This window comes from Amblyraja radiata, chromosome 13 (genome assembly GCF_010909765.2).
Source record: "Amblyraja radiata isolate CabotCenter1 chromosome 13, sAmbRad1.1.pri, whole genome shotgun sequence".
Lineage (NCBI taxonomy): Eukaryota > Metazoa > Chordata > Chondrichthyes > Rajiformes > Rajidae > Amblyraja > Amblyraja radiata.
In genome coordinates this window covers 46080546-46101132 of record NC_045968.1, presented here as the reverse complement: position 1 = coordinate 46101132, position 20587 = coordinate 46080546, and the positions used below count along the sequence as shown (strand labels likewise).

At 39.0% G+C, this 20587-nt stretch overlaps 1 protein-coding gene across 1 annotated transcript in view; it reads right to left on the bottom strand.

The window, feature by feature from the left end:
* Positions 1 to 20587, bottom strand: part of LOC116979969 — an 89322-nt gene that overhangs the window by 25234 nt on the left and 43501 nt on the right. Inside the window, exons 3-6 of the mRNA XM_033031954.1 lie at positions 20194 to 20346; positions 4359 to 4507; positions 3019 to 3159; positions 1626 to 1774 (exon numbers count right to left, since the gene is read on the bottom strand). Coding sequence (XP_032887845.1) covers positions 1626 to 1774; positions 3019 to 3159; positions 4359 to 4507; positions 20194 to 20346 — 592 coding nt within the window. The remainder of the gene's footprint in view (positions 1 to 1625; positions 1775 to 3018; positions 3160 to 4358; positions 4508 to 20193; positions 20347 to 20587) is intronic.

The following is a 20587-nucleotide window of genomic DNA, read 5'->3' as shown; positions in this document are numbered from 1 at the left end:
ACCTGTATATTTTTGTAGTGTGGGAGGAAACAGGATATCCTGGAGAAAACCCACACAGGTCACAGGGAGAATGTACAACCGCCACACAGACAGCACCTGTAGTCAGGATCGAACCCAGGTCTCTGGCGTGTAAGGCAGTAACTCTACCACTGCTCTTCTGTGCCGCCCTTTCTCCAGTCATCAGCAAATCTATCTTGCTGATGACTGTAATCAACTTTAATCCTAGTTGTTTTTATAAATTGTACTTGAATCCAGCAAGCAGAATTCCATTTTCCTATTTAATTTCTGGTATGTTTTAATCAACAATAACAAGACACTTGGGAGTACAAAGCATAGGATTTACATTTGACTGAAATCATAATCAACACCTTTTCTACAACATCTTTGGTACTCCTAAATCTCTAAAAGTAAGCTTTGAAGAAAATATACTCAAAAAAAAAGAAAAATATTTAATTTTGCTTTGGATTGTGTATTTTGATACACATTCAGGATTAAAACATGAAGGGGAACTGAGTACTGTAATATTGCACACAGTAATACTAGTACTGTGCAGTAACACTAGTACTGGGCAGCTTACAACCCAGCGGTATGAACATTGACTTCTCTAACTTCAATTCCTTGCTTTCCCTCTCTCTCTCCATCCCTCCCCCTTCCCAGTTCTCTGACCAGTCACTGCCTCCGACTACATTTTATCTCTGTTTGCTTTCTTGTTACCTTCTCCCAGCTAACAATGATTTTTCTTCATATTCCTTATGAAGTCCTCCATTCTCTTTGTTCTGTTTTCACACCTTACACTTCCTTATCGATGTATCTCCCTCTCTCCTGATATCAGTCTGAAGAAGTCACCCATTCCTTCTCTCTTGAGATGCTGCCCGTCGCGCTGAGTTATAGCCCTGTCCCATGGTGCGAGTTCATGCCAAGAGCTCTCGTGAGTTTGCCCTGATTCAAACTCAGAGATTTACGGTAATGGCCACTCGTCGGTACTCGGGGCTCCCGTGGACATTTTTCAACCATTTGGCACCAATAAAATGAATGCTGCACAGCTGAGTTAAAAAGCCACTGAGCCTTGCTGTTGATGCAAAGGCATTTGGAATATAAAAACCCACTTTGATGTTTGCTGGAAGATGATGAATTAAAAGAGTCATTTGCTGTGCTGGGCTTCAGTGATTTGACACTGAAGTCCTTGCAGACAGATTAAGGTGTAAATGATCTATCCACACAAACTTCCTCCCGTTTCTTTGTAACTTTTTTAAAAAATCCCAGTAGCATTTTCCTTGGATTTGTTTTTTAAAACCATGTGCAGAGGATTTAAATTTGGCTGCCTGTTGACAGCATGTACATTTTTCTTTTAATGCCACAAGCAGAATCTGTGCAAATCAAGTGCGAATGTGTTCCAAATCACTTTCGGCTAACTATTAGTGGGGGGTATGAGGTGAGGTTAGGAGGAAGATGCACACCACCGCCTGCATCTCTGTGTGACAAGTCAACATTTGTTCTTTAGCCCAGTTTATTATTTTAATCATTAATTATCCCTTTCCCCAAATTGTCCCTTATTATTACGGGATGCGACCCATGTCAAATTTATAATACAGTGCACAATGGATTAATGAAACATCCAACCGCACCTTCCAAAAAGGGTTTTGACGCTTCCCCTTCAATATAGGAAGATGGTCCAGATTTCCTCTTAACCATGTGTTCGGCATAATTGCCTATAAACTTGACAAGTTCACCAGCTCCCTCACACTGCAAATTGTTGCCATCCAGCAGCAAATCTCTGTAACAAGAACAATAGTATAAAAGAATGGAATTAAATCAATCACCTCACTCATCCTGAGTCAGTAATTTTACAATATCTTGTTACTCTGTGTATATTGTTAACAATTCAATAACACAGCTCCCTGCATGTTTAGCGTATGATTTTGGTCGATGTATATGAAACCTGGAACGAATTGGGTTTTATGACCGTATGAATTCATTTGTGCTGCAATCTAAATCAACTGCTGATCCAACACCCAGCTGGTTCTGGTATTATTGTAGTCATGTTAATAGGCCAGCAATGCAGAGGACCGGGCGAGTGAGTTCGGATCTTATATTTATCAAATTAATTTACTGAAGTTTCAGTAGCTGTGACCGTGGGATTATCTAATTGTCAATAATACTTTTTCCTTCTCTAATACCCATCAGGATCTATTAGCTCTTTCGGGCTACATGTGACTCCAAACAAAATATTTTTAACAGGCCTCTGAAATGGTCCAATAGTTTAGTTGGATCAAAGGCAATTTGGGAAGGGAGTATGCGCTGGCCTTTCATTGACACCAACATCTCTAAGGAAAGCACCTGCAACCATTGCCAAATATAATTCTGCAACCTGACAGCAAAACAGAAGTAGAAAAGCAAACTTGAACAACTTGGAGTTAAGTTGAAGAGTGATAGAGACTGGTCCGATCTCTATCGTAAGCATCATTATTACCACACATCCAGAGAAAATGCTTCGATTTCCTGAATCTCGGGGTGCTGGGTTGTTATTGTAACAGTCCAACTATTCTCCATTCTAAAACAGGTAAAAGCACAGATTTCAACCTTATGACTGTTTTGGTTAATAGTCCACCAGAAAAATATGTTCCTTGCTTTCTCATTTTGCATCAAGATGGAAATTTAGCACCACTTAACTTTCATGGAATCTGTTGGTTAGCTGGCTGGTTAACTGAATGTATGTGATGTTAATACAAGACCAGGTTTACAATTAGGTGCTCTACTTATCTTTCCCACAAGGGTGTCATTGTCGACAAATTACATTTTTTCTAGTCCCAAGTACCTTTTCCTAAAAAAACGAACCTTCTTTTGTTCATTGTGTTATCTGTTATGCTGCAACAAGTAAGGATTTCATTGTTCTGTTTTCAGTACTTATGACAATTAAATACTCCTGATTCGTGACTCAATGTTCAACAATTAGTAGATCATACATTAAAATATGTACAGCTAACTAACACATACAACTCCCAAAACTATTTGGATTACTTAATGGCAGTTTTGGCAACCAGATCTCCCAAGTATGATCCACTTTGCGGTCCCAGGTTACAGTAACATAAGCTTAGTGTTAACAGCTGACCATTTCCCATTAGTCCATGGCACAATCCTTTGAGGCCTCCATCGTCAAATCTGAAAAATAATGAGCATTAGTGAGATTATTAAAATGGGGATTTTAGCTGCAAAAGTTTGATTTTGTTTAGCATCAAGATGTTACTTAAAAATAAGCAGAAATCAAGGCTACCATTTACAATAAGATTCAACATCATATTAAAATAGGTTTTCCAATGAGTACATATCGTACACATCATTATTTTGTTACATCTACTCTCAGTTTGTAGAACTTGAGACCGGCTATCCTGCTATTAGTGCACCTAACTATTTCTTAAATTAACATTTGGCCTGAACATTGATCTGAGATCTCAAATTACAAATCAACATTTAAATTATTTCTTCAGTTCTGGGCGGGCTATTTTGGGTGAGACCAGGCTGAGGAATTAGAAACTTAAAGATGGTCACTAATAAATCTACTGGTGAATTCAGAAGAAATGGCTTTACCTGGTACAGTTAGAATGTGGAGAGAAATGTCAGAGGGGGGGCAGTTGAAATGGTAGCATTGAAGTCTACAAAGGGGAAACTAGAGAACCATGAGGGAGAAAGGAATATTAAGATATGTTAATCAAAAATGGTGGAAAGAAGATTGAGACCAAAGCCTTCCACTTTGTGTCCTGCATCGTACATTTCAGCTGGCCTGTGCAGGTTCACCCCATCTGAGGTTTTAACATTCATATCACTCTATTCCTCAAGATAGACACAAAGATCTGGAGGAACTCAGCGGGCCAGGCAGCATCTCTGGAGAAAAAGGATGGGTGACGTTTCGGGTCTGAACCCTACTTCAGACAAGAGGTGACTTTCTTAGACCCTCTAGATTGGCATCTGCTCAATTCTAGACACAACCGAAACACCTTTACTTTGTATTTCACATGCTTCAACTAGGTTCTTGTAGGGATGGGTCTTTACGAGCTGAACAAAAGAATGGCATTATCTTGTTGCTAACAATGATGGTGACTTGTTGGAAGAGGCAAGGCCTTTCCCTAATACAAACAGTCTTTTCAGATGTTGTATCACACATGGTTTGGGCCTTCCACACGTATTGCTGCAGTCCTCTTCAGAAAAGTACTGAAGGTGATGGTTACATCTGAAGGGCCAACCATCCTGTCATGAGCATGTCCAATGAGTACGTAAGAACATTAACAGCATGAATGAAATCTACAAAATATTACAAGTTTTTCATCTTCAGAACAGATTTAGTAATTACTAACAACACTTACTCATTATAATCCAGAACAATGCAAGTCAGCACACTGACATTGAGAGATTTCCCAAGCCTTTCAATTGACCAGGTATCGATTCCACAATCCAACAGTTCAACTTTAGTAAATGGATACTTTGTCCGTCCACGGAGTTCTAGAATTATTGCCTAAGTAGTTACAAATAACCCACAAAAAAATAAGCCATCTGTTACAACTGATTATAAAATATTCTATACATCTACAATATCACAGAATAATTTTCTAAATTCACACAGTTCAGATTAAAGCATTCAATTTTTGCAGATTTCAGGAGCACTAAGCACTAATCACATATGTTCCGCAGCTCGAGTGGGGAGGGGAGGAGACTCGGGCACCTGGCATAATTCCAGGAGCCTGACTTCGGTTAACCCTTTCAGCGAACAACTCACTTTTAACAATACTAAAACCAATTACAAATAGTTAAGAGATAAAGAGTGAGGAATATATGTAACTGAATACATGATTAGATTTGATAAGTCGGAATGAAACATATATATATATACTGCAACTGGGTGAAATAGAACTGATTTGGAAACGGTACCGACCCCCTAGGTTTTGGGTAATAAAGGCAGCGGGGCTAACCTTATAACATCTACGCCGGAAGCGATATCGATGTCGTACCCCACAGACGAGTGGGCCACTCACTACGGTGTCCGAAACTCAGACACCGTAAATTTATTTGATATACTTTTTTTTTTTTATCACAATATATCACATCTATGTGGTTTTTTTTTTCAAGGACAAACGCAGAGGGGAACTACCAAGGAAGTCTATAATATAAATGCTCCCAAAATAACCAGAGTCCTGAGGTATGAATGCACCATAATAAATAAGGTCATCAAAATAGGTAGAAATGTATGACGACAATCAAAAGAAAATGGGAGGAATCACACTATGTAGTTGGAATATAAGGGGTATTAATGAACCTATTAAAAGGGGCAAGATACTAGCTCAGTTGAAATCATACAACACGGATATTTCGTTTCTACAGGAAACGCATCTTAAACATCAAGATCAGACGAGACTGAGGGCGAACTGGATAGGCCAAACATTTCACTCTTCATTTACTTCCGAATCTAGAGGTACTGCTATCATTATTCGTAAAGGAATTCCATTTAAATCAAAGAATATTATTTCAGATAAGGAAGGGAGATACCTTATAGTAGCAGGAGAGATCAATAATACGCCAATTACGTTGGTAAACATATATGCGCCCAATTTTGATAACCCTCAATTTTTTAATAAAATTCTGAATATAATTGCAGAATGTAATTATCAAAATGTCATAATTGGAGGAGACTTTAACTGTGTTTTAGACCCTTATCTAGATAAATCGATGCAAAAACAAAAAGGTAATAGGAAATCTAAAACCAGTGAACTTTTACATACATATATGGAAAACACAAATATAGTAGATGTGTGGAGGATTGCAAACCCGACGGGAAGGGATTATTCGTTTTATTCAAAGGTGCATAAAACATACTCACGGATAGACTATTTTCTTGTGGATACAAAATTAATTCCGCACACTATGAACCCTAAATACCACACTAATGCGATCTCAGACCACTCTCCGTTAACTTTTGTTTTAAAACTAGAAGGAATGTCTATGAATAAATCGTTCTGGAGGTTTAACTCGCAAATTTTAAAAGACCCACAAGGGAGTATATATCTAAAAAAACAGATGGACCTATTTTTTGAGATAAATGATACACCAGATATATCCCCCACGCTATTATGGGAATCCTTCAAAGCATTTATTAGAGGAGTCATTATTTCATTTCAAGCTTATCAAAATAAAAAGAATAAGAATGAACAAAGACATTTAGAAGAACAAATAAAACAATTAGATACAGATAATGCTAAAGATCCAACTATGGATAAACATAATAAAATCCTACTATTGAAATTCAAGCTAAATAAATTACTGTCAGAGAAAGTTATAACATTATTTCAAATCACAAAACAAGAACACTTCGAATTCGGGGATAAACCCCACAAACTTTTAGCACGCCAACTGAAAAAATGGGAAAAAGAGAATGCAATATTAAAGATTAAATCAGATAGAGGGGAATTATTAACATTACCCAAGGATATCAATAAAAGATTTGCTCAATTTTACCAGAATCTATACACATCTAAAACGTTAATAGACAATAATAAAATTTCAGAATTTCTAGATAACTGTAACCTACCACATTTAGAACTGAGGGAACAAGAGGAACTGGGAGCACAAATTACTTCTAAGGAGATAGAAGACACAATAAAAACACTAAAGAATGGAAAAACACCAGGACCAGATGGATTCAGTAATGAATTTTATAAATCTTTTTATGACATAGTTACTCCACGATTACAGAAAATGTATACATATGCTTTTAAAGAGCAAAGCTTACCTGAAACACTAGCAGAATCAACGATCATATTAATATTTAAAAAAGATAAAAATATAGAAGAACCAGGTTCATATAGAGCTATCGCTTTGTTAAATACGGATCAAAAAATAATAGCGAAAACACTAGCCAGTAGACTAAGCAGGTATGTTAGTAGACTAATAAATGAGGATCAAACAGGATTTATACCTAAGAGACATTCATTCAATAACTTGAGATGTTTGCTTAACATAATGCACTCACATAAATCTCACGACCAAGAGTTAGCTATCATCTCACTGGACGCAGAAAAAGCGTTTGATCAAGTAGCATGGGATTATATGATTAAAGTATTGCAAAAATTCCAATTGGGAGAGAACTTCATTGCATGGATAAAACTATTATATAACAAACCTACGGCTAGAATACTAACTAATAATATATTATCCTCGAAATTTGAATTATCAAGGGGCAATAGACAAGGTTGTTCATTATCTCCGCTGTTATTTGCTTTGGTAATTGAACCCCTTGCTGAAAAAATAAGAACACACCTGGATATTTACGGTTATAATACAAAATATTCAAATAACAAAATATCCCTATATGCCGATGATGTACTACTGTACATCACAAAACCACAAATTAGTATACCGAATATATTAAATTTAATTGAGGACTTTGGATCCTTTTCAGGATATAGAATAAATTGGAACAAAAGTGAAATTATGTCGATAAAACCAAAAGACTCAACACACCTCAGGAAATTCCCCTTTAAAATAGCTACAGAAAAATTCAAATATTTGGGAATTGAAATTACTAGAAATTACCAGGATATGTTTAAAGCCAATTATAATCCCTTACTTAAGAAATTAAATAATTTGATTAAATTCTGGAAAACACTTCCGATGTCCTTAATAGGCAGAATAAACGCTATAAAAATGATTTTCTTACCACAAATTCTATACCTATTTCAATCAATACCTATATATCTCCCAAAAAAGTTTTTCAAAAAATTGGACTCAGACATTACAAATTTCATATGGGATTATAAACCCCATAGAATACAAAGAACACACCTTAATAAACGAAAAGAGTGGGGGGGTCTAGCGCTCCCTAACTTTATGTATTATAATTGGGCAGTAAATATTAAAAATATGATTCACCTGCTGGACAATTCTGCCCAGCAGGCGGACTGGATTGTAATGGAAAAAGGGGACTTCTCCCCGAGTAATATAGGAGCGATTATCCTCTCACCAATAAATCTGAATAATAAAAATTATAATAAAAACCCAATTATACATAGCACAATTAGAACATGGAAACAAATAAAACAGAATCTAAAATTAAGAAACCTATCTCTCTCAATACCAATAGTCAATAACCCATCGTTTAAACCATCAATCATAGACAAATCATTTATACAATGGGAAAGAATGGGAATCAAAACGCTCGAAGATCTGTATGAAGTGGGAAAATTACTATCATTTCAACAACTACAACTGAAATATAATTTGAAAAATAACCAATATTTTAAATATCTTCAAATTTGTGATTATCTGAAAAAATACACAAAAGACTATCATAATATGCCTACCGACTTACTGGATGAAGCAATGAAGACAAAGGCGGAATCAGCTAATTTAATATCGTACTTATATAATATCATTTTAAACATAGAAATACCCACAACAGATGGAATTAGAAGAGACTGGGAACAAGAATTAGCTATAAAAATTTCAAAAGAGAGCTGGGATAATCATTTACTACAGGTGCATAAATGCTCGATCAATGTACGACATACGCTTATCCAATTCAAAACATTACATAGACTATATTATTCAAAAACTAAATTAAATAAAATCTTTCCTAATGTTTCACCAATCTGTGATAAATGTCTGTGTCAAGAAGCTACCATAGCGCATTCTTTTGTTTTTTGTACAAAAATCCAAAAATTCTGGCATGGAATATTTGATATTTTTTCAAAATTAATTAAAATAAGACTGGTACCAAAACCAGAATGGATCATTTTTGGGATATCGGAAGGTATCCCTGAATTAAACGTGTATCAGAAGAATTTACTCAATTACGGGCTAATAATGGGAAAAAAGCTCATACTTAAATTCTGGAAAAATGCGCCCACACCAACAATAAAAATGTGGACATCAAATATGTTTGAAACATTACATCTGGAAGAGACGAGATTCCTCTTAGCAGGTAAAGCAAACCAATTCCAAAAGACGTGGTCTACGTTTATGGACCTATTACAAGCATGAGGTGCAATAGTAATTTTAAAAATAAATAAATAAATAAATGGTATCAGGACTTGGCAATGGGAGGTAAAACAACAAAAACAGACTTGGTTGGTAGTCTTTCTGTGGAGTTTAATGTTATAATAGAGCGATTGTCCTTACTTTCTTTTTCTTTCTTTTCTAGGGTCTACTTTCTTACTTCACTTCCTTCTCTAACTTCTTTTCTAAGGGGCTTTCTTTTCCCAACACTCTCTTGCACTTCACGACTCTTGCGCACCTTCTTTACTTTCCTTACTTCTATCTTTTTCTTAAAGCTTAAAAAAAAATGAAGCGGTATATTAAAAAAAAAAAAAAAAAAAAAAAATATTTCAGGAGCACATAAGGATGATAATGGCCAAACAATACAAGATGGGATAATCCACTCTGACCCTTTACTGTGATCATGACCTGTCCAAGCGATGGACAATGATTTTGATATAAGAACAAAAGAAATTAGTTCAAAAGCACAGTACAGGTCCACCACCAAATTTCCAGCAACTGATATTCCAGCACCCCCTCCCCCCACTTTAATCTGGACAACCCCCCCCCCCCCCCCCCGAAAACATGGTGCCAGGGCTGAGTGAGGTGGCCGATCTGGACTCTGCGCTGATCAGCTGGTCGAATCTGCCCCTTGCAGCCGGGGCTCTGGAACTCCAGCTTAACCGGAGCCGGCAGATCCGTCCCCATAGCCAACTTCTGTGGCCAACTTTGCGGGCCAGTATCTCGGTCCCCCAAGGCCTTGACCTCTGTTGGTCCGGCAAAACAGATAATCCAGAAAGGCTCTGGAACCGAGGTGCTGGAAAATGGGTGGTGGACCTGTACCTCAAGGCAGCCCCACACTCAATAAGATCAAGGTGTAACATCTTGCCAACCATAGCCACATCTCTCCAGATTATAAAATGTTGCAATGAGATTTGCTTTTGGTGAAATTTTCTTTTGATCCTCCTGTAGCATTATATCTCCATTCCAGAGACCAATATACTGAAGCATTAACTCAAGGCAAGTGCACCCTTGGATAGGTTTAAGGGCCTGTCCCACTTAGGCAACTTTTTAGGCGAGTGCAGGAGACTCTGCGCTCGCCTCATAATTGCCACAAGGTCACCACATGTTCGCTGGTGGTCTCTGGTGAATTTCCTTCATGGTTGCGAGGAGTTCCCGCATTCTGGGATCTAGTCGGGGTCTCAGTATGGTCACCGCAAATTTTTCAACATGTTGAAACATTTTCTGTAACCAAAAATTGGTCACCATGGAGAAAATTGATAATCGTGTAGTCTTAGGTGCAGTTGTAGTGGGGTCGCCATGTAGTTATGGGTAGTCGTAGGTAGTTTTAGTTAATCGCCTTTGCTGACGGGGCATTTTCATTGGCTCATTGGGGAAAAAAAATGTAAGCAGAACCGAGGATAACCAACCGGAAATGTTAAATGCCCACTAAACTTCACAGCTGTGTAACTCTGGCTTATTAAAAGTTGTCTGGCTTCTTAATAGTGTCCACTCCTTCTCCTCCCTTCTCTCTCCCTTCTCCCCCTTCTCCCCACCCCCCCCTCCCCCCCTCTTTTAAAGGACATACCGTACACTGTGCTAGCCGTCTTAACCTTCCTGTTCATCGCAGTGTGTGTCCGTATCACCTTGGCTTTGCACCGTGTGAATTTCAGACAGGGCTCCCCCGCTTTCCCTGGCCCCCGCCTTTGCGATGTGTTTGTGTGTGTGTGTGTGTGTGTGTGTGTGTGTTCCACTCTAACAGTCGCCGTTCCAGTTCCCGGTTTTTCAGCGAGTGCCGCGAACTTGTCAGTCGCCGGCAGTCCACTGAAAAATCTCCCAAGTGGGACAGGCCTTAGAGTGCAACTTTTCACACAGTGCAGCAGCTGTAATCTCATCAGAGCTTTGCGTAATGGCAACAAACCCTTCTTTTTTATGCACAGATCCCCTTGGAATAAAGCCTTAATTCGTAACATGTTCACTTTCTGTGATTCCTCGGTAAGGGCAACAAAATCCCTTTGAACATTGAAGTTTAATAGCATGAAAAATGATTCAAGCTGTCTATTTTTCCTACTGAAATAAGGAACCTTGTTGTATGAAATGTCATTCCATCTGTTGGCTTCCTATGCTCTCTATAACAGTCAAGTAGCAGGTCACTTGTAACAGTTTACTGTCCATCAACTTATTCCACTCCAGGATCACATCATCACAACCCTCTGAGGTATATTTTGTATAGAAACCTTGTGGTAGGTTAATGCATGTTCAAAACTCCTATGTTCACTGGTTTCTCCTCATCTTCACTCTTTGTTAACACCTCAATAAATAACATGATAGACTTGTCAGTTGGCCTTCCATAAAACCATGCTGACGGATAATCGTGTGATTTCCTCGGGTGTCTTGTACCATTCCCTTATGATTAGATTCCAGCATTTATTCAATAAAAATAATCAGTCTAAATAGCCCCCAGTTGTTTATTTTCATTATTCGGCAGTGTTTCTATTTGCTACTTTCTACTTGGACCATTCCAGGGAAAGACCACCATCAAAGCTCCCATTATTTCCTCATACTATTTTCCCTCAGACATGGGAGGAGGCCATTCAGCCTATTTAGTCAATCGTGGTGCTCAGGGCAACCTTATTAAACCGATTCCCCCACTTATTTCACCGTACAAACTTGGGCGGCACGGTGGCGCAGCGGTAGAGTTGCTGCCTTACAGCGCCAGAAACCTGAGTTTGATCCTGACTATGGGTGCTGTCTGTACGGAGTTTATACGTTCTCCCTGTGACCATGTGGGTTTTCCCTGGGAGCTCCGGTTTCCTCCCACACTCCAAAGACAAACAGATTTGTTGGTTAATTGGCTTTGGTAAAAATTGTAAATTGTCCCTAGTGTGTAATGTATGCTAGAGTACAGAGATCACTGGTCGGCGGGGACTCGGTGGGCCGAAGGGCCTGTTTCTGCTCCGTATCTCTAAACCTCTCTCTCTTGCATGCCCTTTAAATCACCCTGATATTCCTCTCACTCACCACACGTGCTATTTACATTGGTTAATTAACCTCAAGACCAACAGGGCTTTGGATTGTGGAAGGTAAACCCATGTTGTCACATAGAAAATATGTAGACAGTGCAGAATTAAATTTGGGTCACTGCATCTGTAAATTAGCTTCATTCCGTGCACTATCTGGAACTGCATTACTTTTGTGCTCCAACCATCAAGTCATCCCACCCACCTCACCCACATTCTGCAGAATGATGGCCAACATTTCTGCAGTTACAGGTAACATAGAAACATAGAAACATAGAAAGTAGGTGCGAGAGTAGACCACCAGGTCCGTCGAGCCCGCACCGCCATTCGCTCATGGCTGAACACTAAACAGACACACTTACCCACAAACAGTAGACACAAGACACAGAACACAAGACACTACCCTCCCCTTTATACCGCTATCACCCCTCTCCACCCCAAGAACCTCGTGATCTCCTGGGGGAGGCAAAAAAACGGATAAAAACCCAGGTCCAATTCGGGAAAAAAATCCGGGAAATTCCTCTCCGACCCCAATCCAGGCGATCGACACTTGTCCAGGAGATCACTCAGGTCTTACTATACTAACCATACCTAGGTCCATATCCCTGCCCTCTCCCCGTAGCCCCTTATCCCCTTGGCAGCTAAAAAACCATCTATTTTAGTCTTAAATATATTTAACGTTTCTGCTTCCACTGCTCCCTGGGGCAGTGAATTCCATAAATTAACCACCCTCTGGGTGAAGAAGTTCTTCCTCATCTCAGTTTTAAAAGAGCCCCCCCTTATTCTGCAACTATGTCCCCTAGTTCTAGTTTCCCCGATCATTGGGAACATCCTCGGTGCATCCACCCGATCAAGGCCCCTCACGATCTTATATGTTTCAATGAGATCGCCTCTCATTCTTCTAAACGCCAAAGAGTAGAGTTCCAGCCTACTTAACCTTTCCTCATATGTCAATCCCCTCATTGCAGGAATTAATCTTGTAAACCTTCGCTGCACTGCCTCCAGGGCTAGTACATCCTTTCTTAAGTATGGACCCCAGAACTGTACACAGTATTCCAAATGTGGTCTCACTAATACTGTGTACAGCTGCAGCAAGACCTCCGTGTTTTTATACTCAATCCCCCTAGCAATAAAGGCCAAAACTCCATTGGCCTTCCTGATTGCTTGCTGCACCTGCATACTAACTTTTAGTGATTCATGTACTAATACCCCTAGATCCCTTTGCGTTGCATTACAACGCAGCTCCTCCTCATTTAGAAAATAACTTGCAGCTCATTTACCTATAACTACAGGGTGTTCAGGTGAGAGGGGAACATTTAGGGAAGATGTGCAGGGAGAGTTTTTTACACAGATAGTGATGGGGGCCAGGTACACACGGCCAGGGGTGGTGGTGGAGGCAGATCCAATAGTGGCGTTTAAGTGGCTTTTGGATAGGCACATTTGTTCTATGTTCTAACAGTATAATCACTGGCCCAGACAAAAATTAGTCCAACTCAATCTTAAATTGTCTAGTATACTTTTCCTAATTTTGAAATGAACTGAGAATCTATATACATTAGAGAGTTTTATTTTTCTTAAATCTTTTGGCTCGGCTGAAAAAAACATGACACACAAAGGAAGGCCGACAAATTCACATTAAAATCTATTACCAAATCTACTGCACGTGTATAAATCTAATCAGAAATGTACAATGTATGAAACAGGGGAATCTATGTCGGATGGAAAAAGCTTCTAGGTTAAAATGTTTGATATGTATTGCTTAGTTGGTGAACAATAAGGTTAAAGAGACCAAATACAGGGACATTTCTCATCGTTTTTTTCCCACAGCTTTCCTGTTTAAAATTACACATAATTTGCACAACATTATGAGAGGCTGGCGAGAGGTGACTGGAAGGATCTATTTCTCTGAGAAAAGGGGTCGATCACCAGAGAACCTTGATTGAGGAAAGGTTTATTTTCAGTCGGATTGGTCGAGGTTAGTACCTGCTGCCTGAAAGACTGGTCAAGGGTAAACCTCTCATCAAATTTAAAAAGTCCCTTGATGAGCATTTGCCGCATGCATGACCTTTAGGTCTGTAAACTGAGAGTTGAAACTGAAATTAGTCTGGATAGTGTATCTTTGGTGGACATTGGCTCAATGGAGTAAAAAGACTCTTTGGCACTATAAATTCCTATGTGTCGGAAGGAACTGCAGATGCTGGTTATACACCGAAGATAGACACAAAATGCTGGAGTAACTCAGCGGGCCAGGCAGCATCTCCGGAGAGAAGGAATAGGTGATGGTTCGGGTCAAGATCCTTCTTCAGACTGAAGAAGGGTCTCAACACGAATCGTCATCCATTCATTCTCTCCAGAAATGCTGCCTGATCTGCTGAGTTACTCCAGCATTTTGTGTCTAAATTCCTATGTATTCTTTTGAAATTAAGAAACTACTCAGAAGAGCAATAAAGAATGAATTCCAATAGAATTGGAAAACATATATCATTCTAATAACCTGTATATATTAGACAATACAATGATCAATCAAATCATCCAATTCAGCATTAGGCTTTTGAAATTTAGTTGGAAATTTCAGTTTATGTGCAGGAATGCCTAATTGTTTGTCTCGGGAATCCTTCTTTGAAAGTGGCTTCTAAAAGGGGTCTGCTGTTTGCACTCAGTATCAGTCAGTATTCTGCTTCAAGCTGGTAAGCATTTACAGTCTTTGTTTTGTACATGAATGATCCGTAATAATTGAATCATGCTTTGATTCAGAAGCTTCATCAATCGTTGCGAATGTGTCACTGACTCACAACCTGAATATTCCTTCAAAGTTGGCAACTATTTAAGTTCCTGATGCATTATGTGGATAATGTTCCTAGGATGTAGGACAGGACATGGGTTTCACTTGATCTATTGAATTGTTTTAGTTTGTAAGCCAAGCATGGAAAAACATTTGAGCCAAACATTAACAACTAATTTCTGTCATGGAAATGTTTTAAACAAGGGAAATGAATGCTGTGAAGCATTAAGAGATGTTTTAAGCTTAAATCCTAAATTAAATAAGCCAGTTGAAAAATAATTGTTTCATGCAGTTTAAAGCAAATGAGTGGCAACTTGTTTTCTCTGTTTCCACAGAAAGCCAGAAGCAGATTGGCAATATGTTGTAACATGTCACATGCTCTTTATTTATCCGTGTCCAGCTTGATGTGCTTCATGTTTTGTTTTAATCAATTAATGAGTATGGATCTGAATTAGATTTGGAATAAATAAAACTGAAAGAAATAAAGACTAAATTATGGTAATGTTTAGTTATTTTCACCAAACAAGATGCAATAATCTATAATTCCAGACATGAGATTCCAACGTTAAATTTGACAACTGTTAAGTAATTTAGTTTGTCATTTATAGGGATTTGAAATTAACTCAAAGTCTTATATTCAAGAAGCTCAAATGTAATAAAGTCAGGGTTGTTTATTACCTTTTCGTAAGAAATTGCAAGGAAAAAGTCAAATCATGTTTGGAAAATATCTACCCGGAGGTTTACTGTGTGTTAAGGAATAAATCCTTACATGGGACATGATTTTTTTAAACTTTGACGGTCCCACAATGTTTAGATTTGGGATTCTGAAATTAAAAGAAAATGGATAATGGTATATTCAAACAAACTGGATGTGGATAATGATATATTCTAGAGTTGGAGAGCCATAGAGAGATCCAGCATGGAAACAAGCCCTTCAGCCCATCGAATCCAAGATGACAATAAGCCACCCATTTTACAATCATCCTAATGGCCCAGTCCCACTGTAAGAGTTCATTCAAGAGTTCTCCCTGTTGAAAAATCTTCACGAGTACTCCTGAGCTTACCGCATTTCCTGAGTACCTTCCGTTAGCGTTACGAGCCGCTAAGAGACGTCCCGAACTCCGACGTACCTGCTACGTACATTCCACGTGCTTCCACGAGTATGATTTTTTTTAAACTCGGGAGAGCTCTTGAATGAGCTCCTACAGTGGGACATATTCTCATCAAATGCCCCCAGATTTTAACACTCATCTATAAACCAAGGGCAATTTACAGTGGCCAAGTAAGCCACAAACTGGCACATCTTTGGGATGTGGGAGGATGTCATAGAATCCAGTGATTTCCAATGTAGTCACAGGAATAACATGCAAAGTCCACACAGACAGCACCCAAGGTCAAAATTGAATCGGTGTACATCAGTGTTCATATGTGATAGGAACAGAATTAGGCCATTCGGCCCATCAAGTCTACTCCGCCATTCAATCACACCTGATCTATCTTTCCCTTTTAATCTCATTCTCCTGCCTTATCCCCATAACCCCTGACACTCATAGTAGTGAAGAATCTATCTATCGCTGCCTTAAAAATATCCATTGACTCTGCCTCCGCAGCCCTCTGTGGCAATTAATTATTTGGTGTTTTTCAATGATGTCTTTGGTGCACAGAAGCAGTGGCTCTACTAATGGGATCATTGTGATATTTTGGGATTTAAGTGAATAAAACAGGACTGTCAGAAATGGCATCATGTGAGAATATCAAACTAATCATTTGAAGGGACGATGGAAATAGTAGGTCAACAGTAAATATTTTCCAGGGCTCTTGAATAATATGACAGAAATATTCTTCAAAGGAATTCTTAAAAATTATATTTGAATTGGATTACATTACCTGGGTATAGTTCACCAATGGATATTAGACTGCTGTGAATGTGCAAATGAAATAGGTAGTGAATGAGGCAACAGAGCCATGGAAATGCATGATGAATTTGCACTGAAAAATGGGTCTCAGACATGCGCAGTTGGTTGTCAATCCAAAGTTGGGGAAAGATGAATGTGATTCATGAGAAAGGGAGAGATAACTGACCAACTCGTCACAACACTGGCATAAAGAAAAGTGCTGGAGTAACTCTGCAGGTCAGGCAGCATCTCTGCAATAATGTTGACATATGTTCATAGAGAAACTGGGTTTGAAAAATTCAAGGCTGGTAAAATACATGAGTAACTTTGAGACAACTCAAAATTGGGAGGAAAATAGAGTGTGGATCTTAGACAAGGAGAGTTGAAGGTTAAGCAGAAGCAGATGGGAAAAATTGTGTAAAATCGATGAAAAATCATTTGTGTCCATTTATACAATGCAGCATTGTGCCTTTCTTTGTCTGCATGCATTACTTATGGTACTTAATCAACAAGTGAGAGAAAAGAGCATGTGACCCAGAAATGGCAGTGGTTACTTATGAGATCCCAATAAAGTGTAGAATTTTGAATACTACATCATTGCTATGTTTAAATTAGGTTATGGATTGGTTAGGATTAGTTAGAAAGTTGGACTACATAATGCAATGGAAATGGTTAAAGTAATGTGATCAGGGTGGACATTATATAAGGTGGAAAAGAACAGTTGAGGCTGCATCTTTTAAGTGAAAATTTTCAAATAGATGAATGTCCAGCAGAGCTGTAAAAGTACCAGTTTGTGCCACTTTCACTTCGGATAAATAAAATAGACCCATCATTCTAACTGAGAGGAAGACAAGAGAAGGGGACAAATAATGGATAGGGCAGTTCAGGCAATTAAGTTGGTAACATCAGCATGGGGTTAGCGTGAGTTGTCCAAACAGGACCTATCTAAACCACTCAAGTAAAGCTAGGGATGTGAATGGCCACACTAATTAATGATGGAGAAGTTGGTTGGTGCTGTTCATTTGTTTGTTAATGGACTGGAATGTTTAAGATGGTTACCAGAAACATTGGACAACTCATCGAAAGTCCATGCACAAAGAGCTTGAAGCAGGTAGCTTTTAGCTGCTCTTTAAGATGAATCCTACATACTAAGCTTGGTTTAAAACCTTGATTACCTTTAATCAAACATCTCATGACAACAGCACGTGCTGATACTCCTTGGAATCATAGAATTAATTAACAAATGGGCCTTTTCTCCTTCCTCATCCATGCTGACCGTAGCGCCTATCAATGTTAATCCCATTTGCCTGCATCAGGACTGTATCCCTCGGCTCCTTTCCTATCCATGTACCCAATCTAAATGCCTTTTATGTTGAGGGATCTCAGTCAGACTGGGCTCTGCTGTTTGAGTCCACGTGAAATCCAGTGACAGAATGTGGTAACGTTTAAATTCTAAAGCACAAACATGCAAGAATGAGACACAGAGATACAACTGGAAGCTGGTTGGCCCACTTGGACACACTAGCTCCAGCCACAGTGATTCACAACATTGCTTTTTGACGGTGTTTCTTTTTCCTAACCCAATAAATAAAATTACAGTGAATGTAGTCACAAAGAAGACGTGGAGCACCTCTACTTTCTTAGAAGTTTAAAGAGATTGTACAGGTGTGCTGAATAAAGTATCCTGGCTGGTTGCATCATGGCCTGGTACAACAATTGCAACCCACAGGAATGCAAGAAGCTCAAAGTGTGGTTGATTCAGCCTGGTCCACCTAGAATATAGTCCTCCCCTCCATTAAAAGCATTCCATGAGATGCTGCTTCAAGAAGGCAGCATGTATCATCAAGGATCCCCAGCATCTGGGTCATGCCCTCTTCTCGCTGCTACCATCGGGCATGAGGTACAGCAACCTGAAGTCACACACTACCAGGTCAGGAACAGCTACTTTCCTGCAACTATCTAGAATCAATCAGTACAACACTAATCCTATCTCACCCAATGGAACACCATGGACCAAATCTTGCAGTCACGGACTTGCTTTTTTAAATATTTGTATTTTGTACTAATATCTTGTTTTGTTTTGCAGTCTTCTTTCTTTACACTGTCCTCCAGAACATTATATATAGTTTTTGTTTAATGTAATTTCTGCGTGTTATCTGAGTCAACATGCCTGTGATACTGTTGCTGCAAGCAAGTGTTTCATTGTACCTGTTCCACACTGCACTTGTGCATACGATAATAAACGCCTTTCAAATCAACTTCAAATGAAATATTTTCCTCACCACTGTTGTTTGAATAACTCTGCACAAATTGGGATCTCTTTGGGAGCAATGCTGTTTTCTAAGTTGGCAGTCACAAATCAAGTCCTGCATCCATTTTCATTCATAAGAAGTTTAAAGTTTAAAGTGTTACTGGTCCATTGAGAAGGTCAGCCATGAGAATGATTACTGAGAGCGATCTTGGCAGTTCTTTGTCTGACAAGGTCATTTGTCAATATGGAATCACAAGAAGCTGCAGATACAGGTTCTTGAACAAGACAGAGCAGGTCAGGCAGCGTCTGTGGAGATGTTTCAGATCGGGACCCGACCAGTCTCCACGGATGCTGCCTGACCCTCTGAGTTCCTCCGGCACTTTGTATTTTGCTCATTTGTCAATATATTTTATTACCACACATGTTGGAAATAAAGCCCAAAATATGTTACATTTCAATTTGACAGCAGATAATGAAAAGTCAAAAATTGACGAAAAAAGTCCATGAACGTGCCAAGAATGAATTTTGATACTTTGTCATATCTGTGACACCAAATGACTCCCATATGTATCACTAAATATATATCCTATCACTAAATATATATCCTATCTGCTCTCCAAAAAAGGCATCTTATATCCCACCATGTTGAAACTAGAAGCCTGTGAAATTATGATTTGTGGAAACTATTGTAATGAAAGTAGGACTTACAGTAACTGGCCTGAGGGGATAAATTACTGTTGCGGTGCTGCACTTGGTAATATTCCCAAACAATGGATTTAATAATATATCACATGTGCAAACAGCCAATCCCTCAAAATAGTGTGATTTATTGCATCTTTTTCATAAAACTGAGGACTCTTCAGCAGTAAGAATGGCACAGAGGTGCAGCTGGTAGAGCTGCTGCCTCACAGTGCCAGAGAAATGGGTTTGAGCCTGAAGTTGGGACCGGCGTGGAGTTTGCATATTCTCCCTGCAACTGCGTGTGTTTCCTCCAGATGCTCCAGTTTCCCCCACATCCCAAAGACCTGCAGGTTTGTAGGTTAATTGGAATCTGTAAGGTTGCTCCAAGTGTTACAGAGGGCAACAGTACAGAGTGGATGCGAAAGTGAGATAACGTTGAACTAGTGTGAAATGGTGATGGATGGTCAACATGGACTCGGTGGAACGAAGGGCCTGATTCCATACTGTATCTCTAAAAAAAAGTATAGAAACAATAGTGAAACTTACTAAATTTGCCATGTCCTCATTGCTAAGAGCAACGTGCCAGACACACAGCTCCTTTCCATACATGTAGCGCTCATCTCGGACTGTCATTAGCAATGGTTTCAGAGTGACTGGTAGCAGGGGATCTGTACTCGTCTCAAGCCTTGCAAGCATCAACTGGAAAGCAACAGGAAGAGTTACTGGAGCAGTTTAAACAATGCACCTAAAATTTAATCCAGACTCTAATAGCATTAATTTAGACCCTCCACCCTCTACTCAACAAATGCTGAGATCAAATATCTTTCTTGTAAAAAGCTACAAATTTCTCTCATATCTTCCATTGCCAATATTTTACACATAATGTTTATCTTAAAACTGGTGTTGAATTTCACCAATATGCTTTTTATAATATTCCACT